This window comes from Podarcis liolepis (assembly GCF_965112155.1).
Source record: "Podarcis liolepis genome assembly, chromosome: 13".
In the NCBI taxonomy this organism is placed as follows: domain Eukaryota; kingdom Metazoa; phylum Chordata; class Lepidosauria; order Squamata; family Lacertidae; genus Podarcis; species Podarcis liolepis.
The window spans coordinates 15,580,034-15,592,915 of NC_139573.1; the positions used below are offsets into that span (position 1 = coordinate 15,580,034).

General features: G+C 40.4%; 1 protein-coding gene across 1 annotated transcript; it reads left to right on the forward strand.

Annotated features, from left to right (window-relative positions):
- Window positions 1-227: 227 nt before the first annotated feature.
- LOC310692460 (vomeronasal type-2 receptor 26-like) lies at window positions 228-4,601 on the forward strand. The gene is made up of 3 exons (XM_083473404.1): window positions 228-563; window positions 2,128-2,254; window positions 3,203-4,601. Exons 2-3 carry the CDS (start codon window positions 2,251-2,253, stop codon window positions 4,108-4,110), a joined length of 912 nt encoding a protein of 303 aa, XP_083329530.1. The 5' UTR covers window positions 228-563; window positions 2,128-2,250; the 3' UTR covers window positions 4,111-4,601.
- Window positions 4,602-12,882: the final 8,281 nt, after the last annotated feature.

The window sequence follows — 12,882 nt, forward strand, 5'->3', positions numbered from 1 at the left end:
ATAAGACCTTTGGAGCAGGCATTTTTTTTTAAAAAAAAATTATGAACCTCCCTAACCCGCATCCCTAATATGCATTGCTGTGTGTTTAAAGTGGATTGGTTGGTAAATGAATTCTGGAGAGTTCTCTAGTAGTTCTTATGTGATTGGCTAACATTGGTCACATGGGAGGTATCCCGTGAAGGAGAGACTCCATTTTATGTGAAGCAAGATGATGGTGCTTTTGTATCCACTCCACTGTCAATATTGCTAAGTTGAATAGAGTGTTGGAATGCTTCTTCTTTGCTTGAAAGAAAGAGAGCAAAGCCTCAATTCATGTCTTTCCTTCTCCAATCAAGCTTCACTCCTTTCTGAAGCTCATCCACTTCAACAATAGTGCTGGGGAAGAAATATTTTTTGATGAAAATGGAGAGTTGGCAACTGGATATGATATTGTCAACACTGTCACCTTTTCCAATCTGTCCATCCATAGAGTCTGTGTTGGAAGGGTGGACCCACAGGCTCCTGAAGGGAAGAAATTCACCATCAATGGAAGTGCTGTTGTGTGGAACCACAAGTTTAACCAGGTGAAAATTACTATTATTTTCCAGAGCCTACTGATCTCTTTATGGGTCCAGGACCAAATCTGGCTGTTCCTGATTCCACCAAGGAATGGTTTAAAGGTCATACTGTGCAGATATTTTAAGAATCAGCATCAGAAATCCTTTTAAAAACCTGCTTGGAACCTCTTTGAACCAGAGATGGTCTGAGCGATATAAAAAAAAAATAAGCAAGGCTGAAGGATGTTGTTACCTCTGCTGACAAGTAGCTAGCTAGACCATGAGGCTACTATTGTTGGGAATATACTCAATCTCTGCACAACCTGAAATAATCATGTGATAACCTTATATGGGGAGAATTCAAAATGCAATGTTTATTGAATACAGCTGAGAAAACAAAGGTAGAGAGCTCTCATTCATAGACACAAACACACTCACAGCAAATATATCTACAAGGGATGTGTCCTCTGACAGCTAGCCAGCCAATCTAGCAATTGGCTAGATCAGGCATCCCCAAACTCGGCCCTCCAGATATTTTGGGACTACAACTCCCACCATCCCTGACCACTGGTCACGTTAACTAGGGATGATGGGAGTTGTAGTCCCAAAACATCTGGAGGGCCGAGTTTGGGGATGCCTGGGCTAGATGTTACCAGTACAGTCATGTTATCCAATAAGTCCACCCATAGAGTCCATGTTGGAAGGTTAGGCCCACTGCCTTCTGCAGGGAAAAACCCCATCATCAATAGAAATGTGATTGAATGTAATCAAAAGTTTAACCAAGTGGGGAGGATTATCATTTTCCTGTGCTTTAAGTTTGACGATAGACCAAAGGCCAAAATGTGGCTTGCCCTGGTTCCAAAACATGCAGAAATCCTAACTAATCCTAATAAAATTAAAGACAACAGATTGAATAGAAAATATGACTGGTGCATAGGGATATTAAATAATACAATTATAGCAGGTGGGGAAAACATCTGCCATGCTGGCCAAATGTAGCTTTCCCCTGGTGCCCAATTGGTCTGCAAGAATCTTCTGCCCATTGGCCAAATTTGGTTTGCTAAGGGTTGAAATTTAGCCCACAATACTACTTCCCCCAAAATGATGCTTCGTCTGCTTCACATCTGCAGAGATTGGGGGCAGGGAGCTCTGACTGCAACCATTTTGAGCTGAAGCCCATCAGAGTTGCGATACTAAACAAAGGTGTCCAAGGGTCTGACAGCATTGTATGTTTCATATGAGGTTTGAAGCTGACATGAAAATGGAGATGAAGGAAGCATTTGAGATAGAGAAAGTAATAAGCCAAGGAATATAATGGAAGATCTGAGGGATGAAGAATTCTAGAAATGAGTCAGGATTAGTTGTGACTGAGTGACTGTGCAAAAAGGGATAAAACTCAATATGCAAGCTAAAAGAGAAAGTAGTTTATTTGCATCTGTTTGTATAGGCCTTGTAAGCCTTGCCTTACTGCTTCTGCTCTTAAGAACCTTTGTCTCCTGACATGGGACAGGTCAAATTAAGAAACCTGCCATTTGAAAGTCAGCTCATCATTGGTCTACAATGTAAATCCATTCTTTCTGGATATTAATAGAACCTACCACAATCCACGTGTGTTGAGAGTTGCCGTCCTGGACACAGTAGGATTTTGCGTCAGGGGAAACAGATTTGTTGCCATGATTGTTCTCAGTGCTCTGAAGGAACAGTTTCAAAACTGATGGGTAAGTAGAGATTTCACACTTCCATGAGTCCAGAGTCCAGTAATATTAAATGGGCTCAAAGGGCTGATTTACACATGTGTGTTCATCACTTACTGCTTACACCATTACACTATTTATTTGATGTGGATACAGATAATTTCATATCACGTCAGATGTTTCATAGAGTCTATGCACACATTGAGCTATTTGGACAGTGATCTGTGCTATAGATTTCTCTCTCTCTAGTCCAGCAGTTCTCAACTTGTGGGTCCCCAGATGTTGTTGGACTACATCTTCCATCATCCCTGAGCTCTAGCCTTGCTAGCTAGGGGTGATGGGAGTTGTAGTTCAACAACATCTGGGGACCCACAGGTTGAGAAAGGCTTCTCTAGTCAATAACCAAGTGAAGGCATTTATTTATTTATTTACTTATTTTATTTATTTATTAAAATAACTAAATGTGCTTTCAAAAATAATAAGTTCAATTCAGAAACAGACTTGGATAAAATCCTGATTTAAAAGGATTACTGGAACAGGAAGAAATTCAATAGGGATTGAAAAGGTAACAGAGATGAGTCCTGAGTGATAGGAGGGGGTTCCAAAGAGTAGATGCCAGCACACTAGAGACAATTAGGATTAAAACAATTAGGATTAAATTTTATAATCTCATTTAAATTTCCTATTTTGCATGAATGATACTACGTGCCAAATAATATTCTGGGAAGAATGTGTGCTGTTCCTTATAGCTAACACCAAATAAATTGAATAATTCAGTGCCACTATCATCCCTGTATTATACCCAAAAAAATCTAAATTAGGGTTATCATGCCAGTTCTTCTATAAAGGAATGAAGCATTCCATTCCTCTTTTTCTGGAAAATAGATCCAAAGATGTATTAAGCAGTTGATGCCCTCTAGTTTTAAGGAGATTCATTTGCACTTTTACATTCTCGAGACTTATAACTTTCAGATGCAGACCACTGCAACAAGTGCCCTGAGGACCAGCATCCAAACAAGAACCACGACCACTGCATTCCTAAGCATATTGTCTATTTGGCTTATGGAGAATCCTTGGGAATAATTCTGGCTTCATTTGCTCTGTTCCTTTCTCTGATCACACTAGTGGTGATGTGGATCTTCATTCAAAACCAGGAGACTCCCATTGTCAAGGCCAACAACTGGAACATCACCTGCACCCTCCTCATTTCCCTATTGCTTTGCTTTCTCTGCTCCTTCCTATTCATTGGGCAGCCTGGCAAGGTGACCTGCCTTCTCCGTCAAACAGTCTTTGGGATGGTCTTCTGTCTTGCTGTTTCTTGTGTCCTGGCAAAAACCATCACTGTGGTTCTGGCCTTCATGGCCACCAAGCCAGGAAACAGGATGAGGAAATGGGTGGGGAAGAGGCTGGCAGTGTCAGTCATCATCCTTTGCACTCTTATTCAAACTGGCATCTGTGCACTGTGGTTGGCAACCTCTCCTCCCTTCCCAGAGTTTGACATGCATTCACAGACTACCCAAATCATTGTGCAGTGCAATGAAGGATCAGCCGCCATGTTTTATACTGTCCTGGGCTATATGGGTCTTCTGGCCATCATCAGCTTCACTGTGGCTTTCTTTGCCCGGAAGCTGCCTGATACTTTCAATGAAGCCAAGCTCATCACCTTCAGTATGTTACTGTTCTGCAGTGTTTGGCTGTCCTTTGTCCCCACCTACTTGAGCACCAAAGGAAAATACATGGTGGCCGTGGAGATCTTCTCCATTTTAGCCTCTAGTGTGGGTTTGCTGGGTTGCATCTTCTTCCCCAAATTGTACATTATTGTCCTGAGGCCTGAATTGAACAGTAGAGATCAGCTTGTAAGGAAAAAGAATCATATCTGAATTTTAAAAAGCTACAAGAGAAGGATGCCCCTTATCTCCACTACTATTCAATCTGGTATTTGAAGTACTTGCAAGAAAGATTAGGGAGGACGAGAAAATAATGGGCATATGGATAGGACAGAGAACATATAAACTTAAAGCCTTTGGGCTGTAATGGAATGCTGGGTCTGGAGAGGAGTTTGTGTATATTAGAACCAGTCAGATATTTTTCTATGAAAAACAGTGGGGGAGATGGGTTGTATGTATGTATTATTGATTTATAACTAAAGATTTATGTGGGCTCACAAAGTGACGAGTAACTCTTCTTGATATTTGGGAATATGCTATGCTTATGTAATAGTTTAGCAGGAATTGAAAAAGAGCAGCCAATGGAAAATGAAGAAGAGGAAAATAGAAAAATTAAGGACAAAATGCTAAAATATGTTAAGTTTTTTGAAATGTATGTAATATTGGGCATCAAATCAGGATGGGAAGTGAAACATCAAGGTAGCAGGGGCAGGAAGTCAACTTTTAAATTTGAATTAATTTCATGTAAATTTGTTTAATTTTTTTTTTAAATACAATTAAAATCAGTTGGCAAAAAAAGGTTTGCACTGTGATGTTATCTGGGTTGTGAGTGGGATGCATATGTGGTCATTAAGCGACAGGTTTTTTTTAATATTCCAAATGTGTTGTTGGCCCCAAGTTCCTGCGTTCCTATAATACCCAATATGCCTTGAATTTGTGCAGTGGCTTTTTCATTAGCAGACATTGGATATGAAGTTGATAAAGAAGTTTTTGGTGACTTTGTTGAGAGCTGAGTATCTTAGAGAAGTAAATTATCTACCCTGCAATTATCAAAACCACTATCCTCATGTAATTGAGTTGGGATCCCATTGCTATAAGAAAAAGAAAAACACACAGATCAATCTGCCCCAGGAGTTCCTGTCATGCTGCTCTCTATGTATAAAGATAATTTTTCAAACCATTTTTTTATACAAAGCTTTTTTAAAAGGGGCTATCAAACCTAACTTTGATTGGAATCAGTGACACTAGAAAGTTGGTGGGGGTTTATCCCTTCAAATTATTATTTTTAATTAATTTTCCAAAATACTACAAATCAAACCAGATTAAATTAATTTAAGACAGTTTCTTAAAATCAGGTTTCCTGCTCCGGTTCCAAACATATCATCACCACCATTTTCTCGCATAGCTGCATCATTTCTTATTTAAAGTCGTTGACATCCTTCACTTGCCATTAAGCCATTCTTCCAGCAGGCTGCTTTTCCCACCTCCGTCACATCTTATAAATAAGTAATCCATTTCATGTGTGTAGTCTTTCACATACATTTTTGTTCCAGACCTTGTGTGCTGGGGAGAGTTCATTGCCATCTTCCATTATTCTGTTCTTTGCAGTGTTTATCTGGATGGTACAAGGTCACATTCCATTTCTTCCATGTTTTACCGACTAGCTTACGAGCTGCAGCCATAAATAAATCACAGAATGCATATACAAACTCCCCCATTAGAATTCCACTTTGGAGTTCTTCCTCGGCACACAATTAGAAACAAGATTTCCCCCGAAATTCAGCCTCTTTGCCAGATCTGCATTGCATCAGTTCATTCTTTTTTCACTGCAACTCCATCAGGACTCCTAGTCCGGTCCAGGAATATTTTTAAATAAATCCATTCAGCCTTGGTGTGGGGCAGGAGGGGAGGGCATAGCAAAACCTTGTTAAATGCCTTGTTGAAGGTTGGTTTAAACCCCTTGTACCATTATCAGGGGGGTCTTGGAGCTCCTCCTGTTCTGTGTATCTGTCACAATGTATGTGCCCAGCTGTGGGCTAGATTTAATGGTAGCCAGGTGTATGTCACTGCTGGTGCTTCTATTGCTGCTGCAGCTGCCTCAAATTGTCAGCAAGAAGGCTGACAATGGATTGGGTCAGCAGACAAAGGTTCGTGATGACTACGGCATTCCAGAGGAAATTTTTGTCGGTGAATTTGTCTCTTTCTTTATTCATGAGTTTAATGAGATCACATATGAGACAACTCCAGATCCAGAAATGAGAGCCTAGTAAGTAAACCTTTCTAGCAAATAAGTCCACTGACTGAATTAAAATAACAGTTCAGTAGCTTAGTGTGAATATAACAAAGTTATTCATTGTTTGAGGCTTTGAAAGATACTACTGTGCCTGCAGCAAAATTTTAAGAAATGGGAATTGCAACAAGACCAATGAATTTAAGTTCTTAAAGTTCTGTCCTGTATGAATGAAAATCATGATTGGGAATATTGAAACCATTCATACATTTTCCCCCATTCTGCAAAATGTATGATGTGTATAGGTTTTCGTTATTTGCTCGATTTTTATCCTGTTTTGCTTTCAGAAGTAATTGTATTGCAAACTAAGTTATGGTAATACGCATGACATAAGATGATGCCTTATATCCTGTACCTAGTGAGGTTATCAGCAAATCTAGTTGCTGATTACCAACACTGATTGGCAGCGGGTGTCCAAGGTTTCAGATAGGGGGTATTCCCAGCTCTTCCTGCAGATGCCAGGAATTAAAGGTGGGACCTTCTGCGTGCGAACCAGGTGCTCTACCATGGAGCTACAGCAATTCCCCAACAGTCAGTGCAATTTATCAATTCTGACTTAATTACTGATGACTTTTGAAGCCAACCTTTCCACAGTACAATCCAGCAGCCTTGATGTAACATCACAAGGCTTCCAATTCTATTTCCCATTCAGCAAATAATGGCGATTGTGCATGAGATGAAGTCTCTTGAAAATGGCATAATTTTTATATGCATCTGGTGCCAAAGTTTCTCCCTTGATGCAGAAGCTGAGCCTTCCACACCTACATTTAAACAGCACAGATGCTACATCACAGGGCTTTGAAATGAAGTTCCCTCATCAGGGAAATTCCTACTAATCTTAGCTTCCCTAAAAGTAATCCACAGCTTTCAGTGAGTTTCAATTCAAAAGGTTCAGCTTGGAGAAACAAGTACAGATAATGAGAAATGTTACAGTGTTAAAAAAAAAAGTGGACACTTTCATGGGATAGTTTCACAGTAACTCTTCTGTTTGATTTGAGGGATTTTCATTGTAGGGGGGATCCATCAGGCAAGACCCCATCTGTAGTATTGGGCAGTGTCTCCACCCCCATCGTTCAGCCAGGACACTGAGGTCCAGCTCCAAGGGCCTTCTGGCAGTTCTCTCACTGTGAGAAGTGAGGCTACAGGGAACCAGGCAGAGGGCCTTTTTGGTAGTGGTGCCCACTCTGTGGAATGCCCTCCCACCAGATGTCCAGGAAATGAACAACTATCTGACTTTTAGAAGACATCTGAAGGCATCCTTGTTTAGGGAAGTTTTTAATGTTTTATCGTATTTTTAATACTTTGTTGGAAGCCACCTAGCGTGGCTGAGGAAACCCAGCCAGATGGGTGGGGTATAAGAAGTTACTATTACTACTACTACTACTACTACTACTACTACTACTGGCTTACTATTCCACTTAGTATAAGAGCTATGAAGAAGGACAGCTAAAAATGATCTACCAGTCCTTTTATAATGGCAGAAAGCAGAGAAAGGTTTGTCTGTCTTTCCCCATTCACTCATTTATTATTAGACAGAAGGAAAAATGCTTAAGACGAGAGCACTACCTCAAAGCAGAATACTTCCATTTCACGCAAACACAGTTACTGAATCACTGTCTTCAAATAAAACACATGAAATCTGAAAAAGAAATATAATGAGGGGGTAATCATTAAAAGGCTGAAGATATGTCAGACTTTAGCAGGTAATATCTGCTGCACACCAGTAGTTCTAAAACAGCATCTACTGGAGAATTTAGTTGATTCTATGTATTTTAAATTAATGGATATGTGATATTCCTGAGTCTACATTGAAATGTCTTTGCAGCATACTGCCAAATCACTACCACCAAGCTCTCGTCTTTGCGTTTGTCACGAATGAGATCAACAGGAATGCCCACCTCTTACCCAACACAACTATGTCTTCCATCTATGCTCAAAGTGCTCGCAATCAAATGGGATCATGTTCTGAGACTATGGATGTTCTATTCAAAAGACAAGGGAGTCCCCTGAACTATAACTGTGGCAATACATACAATCTAATGGCCATCATAGGTGGGCTCACCTCTCATAACTCCAGGCAGATGCCCCATATCTTAAATGTCTACAAGATGCCACAGGTGTGTCTGTATGCAACCTACTAGGGGGATTAGTGGAGAAGATATCTTTTTCTTGCTATTCATATCCTTCCCATGCTCACAATTGGAGTGGCCAAATGACTCTGCTAATAGCTTTGCACAGATCCTGAGTGGTATCATTGCATAGGAAGGTGTATCCTTCGCAGCCTGGATATTGTGTACTACTTCATTAAGAGGCAAATCCAGAAGGACTCACCATTAATCCATGTGAATGAACAGGATGCAAGTTACACTTTTACAGCAGAAACCTGTTTGAGCGGTTTGGCTAGCATAATCTCTTCCTTTTTTTACCAGTTAATTTTTTATTGAATTTCACAATTTTTAAAACAAATTAACCTCAGATTTCATACACATTTAAAAGCGGACTTCCCACCCTTCTTCAATGCTGCTTTTATTCCCAACCTTCTGTGCTGCTTTATTCAGAGTGTGTGACAAAATAGCCAAATTTTTGTTTCTACAATTTGTATAGAATTTGTGCACTGATTAATCACTGTAAGTGATGTACAGGAGACTCAATACCATGGAAATAAAAATATATGAAAGCTAATCACACTTCAACCAAATCATGACAAGCCTTCAAGGTAGAGATCAGGAAGTAGTTTCCTGCCCCTCTTCCAGTCTTCAGAACCAGATTTCCTTCCCCTAAGTTATTCTTTTTAAACTGTACGTGGTTCTGTATATAGGAGCTCAATCATTTGTCTTTCTTGACTATTGAAAGAAATAATTTAAATGGATGAATGAGATTGCTATTGAGTCTAAAAAAATATTATTGTCATTCTTCCTAGCTCAGTTATGGCTCATTTGACCCTGCCCTGAATGACAAAACGCAGTTCCCTTTTGTCTATCAGATAATCCCTAGTGAAATTCCTCAGTATGTTGGGATTATTCAACTTCTTCATCATTTTGGATGGACCTGGATTGGTCTTATTGTTTCAGATGACGATAGTGGAGAAATGTTATTGAGGATTCTCATGCCTTCCCTGCTGCAGAACAACATTTGTATTGCTCTTAAGGAAATAATTCCAACATTGAAGGAGAGCAGTAGAATGACGATGCAAATTAAGAAGACAATGGAAAGCATAAAATCTAGTCTTTCATCAAACAAAACCAATGTGATTCTTGTTCACGGGAATTCACGGTCTATGGACGTCTTACGGATGGTTCTTTCATTACAAGAAAATGTTGAAATGAAACCAATAGAGAGGGTTTGGATCATTACAGCTCAGTGGGATTTTGCATCTGTACCCATTATTGATATGTTCACACCAAAATCTTTTAATGGCACATTGTCCTTCACACTCCATGCTACCAATGTGGCAGAATATGAGCAGTTCCTTAAGACTTTAAATCCTTATCAAATGATGCTTTATTTCATCCATTGGTTCTGGTCCACTGTATTCAACTGCTCATTCCCCACTTACAACATTTATCGAATAAATGCAAGAAACTGTACTGGGGAAGAGAAGCTGTGGAGCCTCCCTGGAGCTGTGTTTGAAATGGGAATGTCTGGTCAGAGCTACAGTATCTACAATGCTGTTTATGCTGTAGCACATGCTCTCCATGCCATGTTTTCATCAAGATCTAAGCAGAAGGCAATGGGAGATGGAAGTGCATCGAACCTTTTGAATGTGTACCCATGGCAGGTAGGATTCTCATGTCTCTTGTGTCTCATCTAATCTAGCATCCAGTTCTCCCAGTGGCCAACCAGTTGCCTATGGGAAGCCCACAAGCAGAATGATTTCATTAGCACTCTCTCCCACTTCATCTGGTATTCCTGCCTCAAGCACTGGAGGGGTGTGTTCGCAGGGGTGAGTTCACCTTAATTGACTGGGACAATTGGGAGTGGATTGGAAAGGTTTGTCATATTCCTGATTCATGTTGCATTGGAATGCGGGTGGCACTGTGGTCTAAACCATGGAGCCTCTTGGGCTTGCCGATCGGCAGGTCGGAAGTTCGAATTCGTGTGACAGGCTGAGCTCCAGTTGCTTTGTCCCAGCTCCTGCCAACCTAGCAGTTCGAAAGCAAACCAGCGCAGCTATGGGAGAAACAAGACCCTTTTGTTAATGCTGTGAACCCCTCCGTTGTAGCCTCAGGTTGTATATATGTGTAAATAAACCACATATCATAAAGACACCACAGTCTCTACTGTGCCTCATTCCCAAAGGAAAGATGAATCCTTGGTAAGTGCTTGGAACCCCTCGAATCTCACACCACTCAGAGATTGGGTGTAGGTGCAACAATATGTAGTTTCCTTTTTTAATCCCTCAGGTTTACACAAAATTTGAAAAAAACGCACAAGCAAATTTGACGCACTGTGTTTTTGCATCTCTTGGGCAGGAAAATGTGGGGTGGACAAGGCACCGCTTCTGCTGCTCAAGGCAGGCGCCTCACCCTGTCTCATGGGTGGGCTGGCTCTGGGGTGTGTTCAGTGTTGGGCAATGTATGTGCATGTGGCATTTACTAAAGAGTAGGGTGTGTAAGGGGTTGTAGTGTACAGGGGTCCCCCGCTGCAAAAAAATGAGATGAATATGATTGATGAGTCCTCTATCAAGTGTACCACACAGTGATATTCACAACTAAATGAATTAACATTCCAGATACCATCTAGCAGGTGGTTCTGCTTTGTAAACGTTGTGCTCTTGTAAGAATCATTGGCTTCATATTTACTTTCAGCCATGGATTACCCTATTTTGCCAGTATTTTCTAGTTCAGCACATGAAAAATCATAACTCTGTCAAATTACGTCTTCCTGTCAAATATGCAAGGTGGGAAGCATTTTATTATATATAACCTGCATCCATCATATGTGAGTAAGAACATGTTGAGTATGATCTTAGTGTGGCAAAAGGACAAAACAGAGAATTCCAGGGGAACCATAATAACCCTTTCCCAACACTGGCCTGAGTGTATGTTATTTTCTCATCCAATCTAGCTTAACTACTTTCTGAAACAGATCCGCTTCAATAATACTGCTGGGGAAGAAATATTTTTCAATGAAAATGGAAAACTAGTAACCGGATATGATATCATCAACACAGTCATATTTCCCAATCAGTCCATCCACAGAATCCGTGTTGGAAGGATTAACCAACAGGCTTCTAAAGGGAAACAATTCACTGTCAATGAAAGTGCTGTTGTGTGGAATCAGAGGTTTAAGCAGGTGGGAATTACTAGTATCTTCCAATATCTTCCTGCTTTATGGATGGCCCCCAAGCCAAGTTCTGTGTAGTCCTGGCTCCACATAGGAGTGAGGTAAATCCATGGCCAGCCCAATACATTTTGGTATCTGTGGCAAACCATGAAATCCACACACACCCCACACACATACACAGCCAGGAGAGCAGTCCAAATCAGGACCCCTGCAAGGCCTAGCTAGGATTGGGGGTTAAAGGTGTCACATCACTGATCTACATCCTAAATTCTTTATTTCTGCGTATTAATAGATCCTACCTAAATCCACATGTGTTGAGAGCTGCCATCCTGGGCACAAAAGGATCGTGAAACAGGGGGAACAGATTTGTTGCTATGATTGTCCCCAGTGTTCTGAGGGAATGATTTCAAACCTGACAGGTAAGTAGAGACTGAATGGGTTTGGAATTATAATGCAGATTTCAGTAAAAGGATCTTTCTCAAAAGGGCTGGGGACAGGCTACTTGAAAGATCACATCCATTCATATGTATCTACCTGAACCTACAGATCTTCTTCAAAGGCCCTGCTCTGCCAAATTAGTACTTTGGTACCTCGGGTTAAGAACTTAATTCGTTCTGGAGGTCTGTTCTTAACCTGAAACTGTTCTTAACCTGAGGTGCCACTTTAGTTAATGGGGCCTCCTGCTGCCACCACGCCGCCAGCATGCGATTTCTGTGGAGTCTGTAACCTGAAGCATCTGTAACCTGAAGCATCTGTAACCCGAGGTACCACCGTAAAGGTGGGCAATCATCAATCATCAAAGAGGGAGATTTTTCAAATAGTGGCAGGCTGGCAAGGCAACAACCTCCCAAGGGAGGCTTGTCTAGTGCTATGGTCAACTTTTCACCCAAGGATATTAAATTACTTAGGCTACCTGGAACTTTAAAAAAATAATAATAATTAAATACATTGTTTAAAATTTTGGGAACTGTTGGAAGTTAGTTTTGATATATTTATGTGGATCTTCTTTATATTGCTACTGCTTTTTTCCCTTTTGGATTTCAATTGTGTGTCTTTTTGATGCAATAAACCTACATTTTAAATGGATCTATACAATGTTCTATCCCCTTTTAAGCATCCAAATTTTGATTAATGGTACAACAAGTTAAATCAGTATTCAAGGGGGATGAAACACCCAGTGACATCATCAGCCATCTGTTTACAGCAAAGGTCTGCTTTATAGTTGCCATTTAAAAAAAATCAACATCTCTCCAATAGAAATATGTTCACAGACATATTTCATGCAAATATATTAAGTGATAAATGCTATATAAGTTAAGAGGGTGCATAAACATTTTTAACTATTGAAACTCTTTTTTTCCCAGATGCAGATCATTGTGACAAGTGCTCTGATGATCAGCATCCTAACA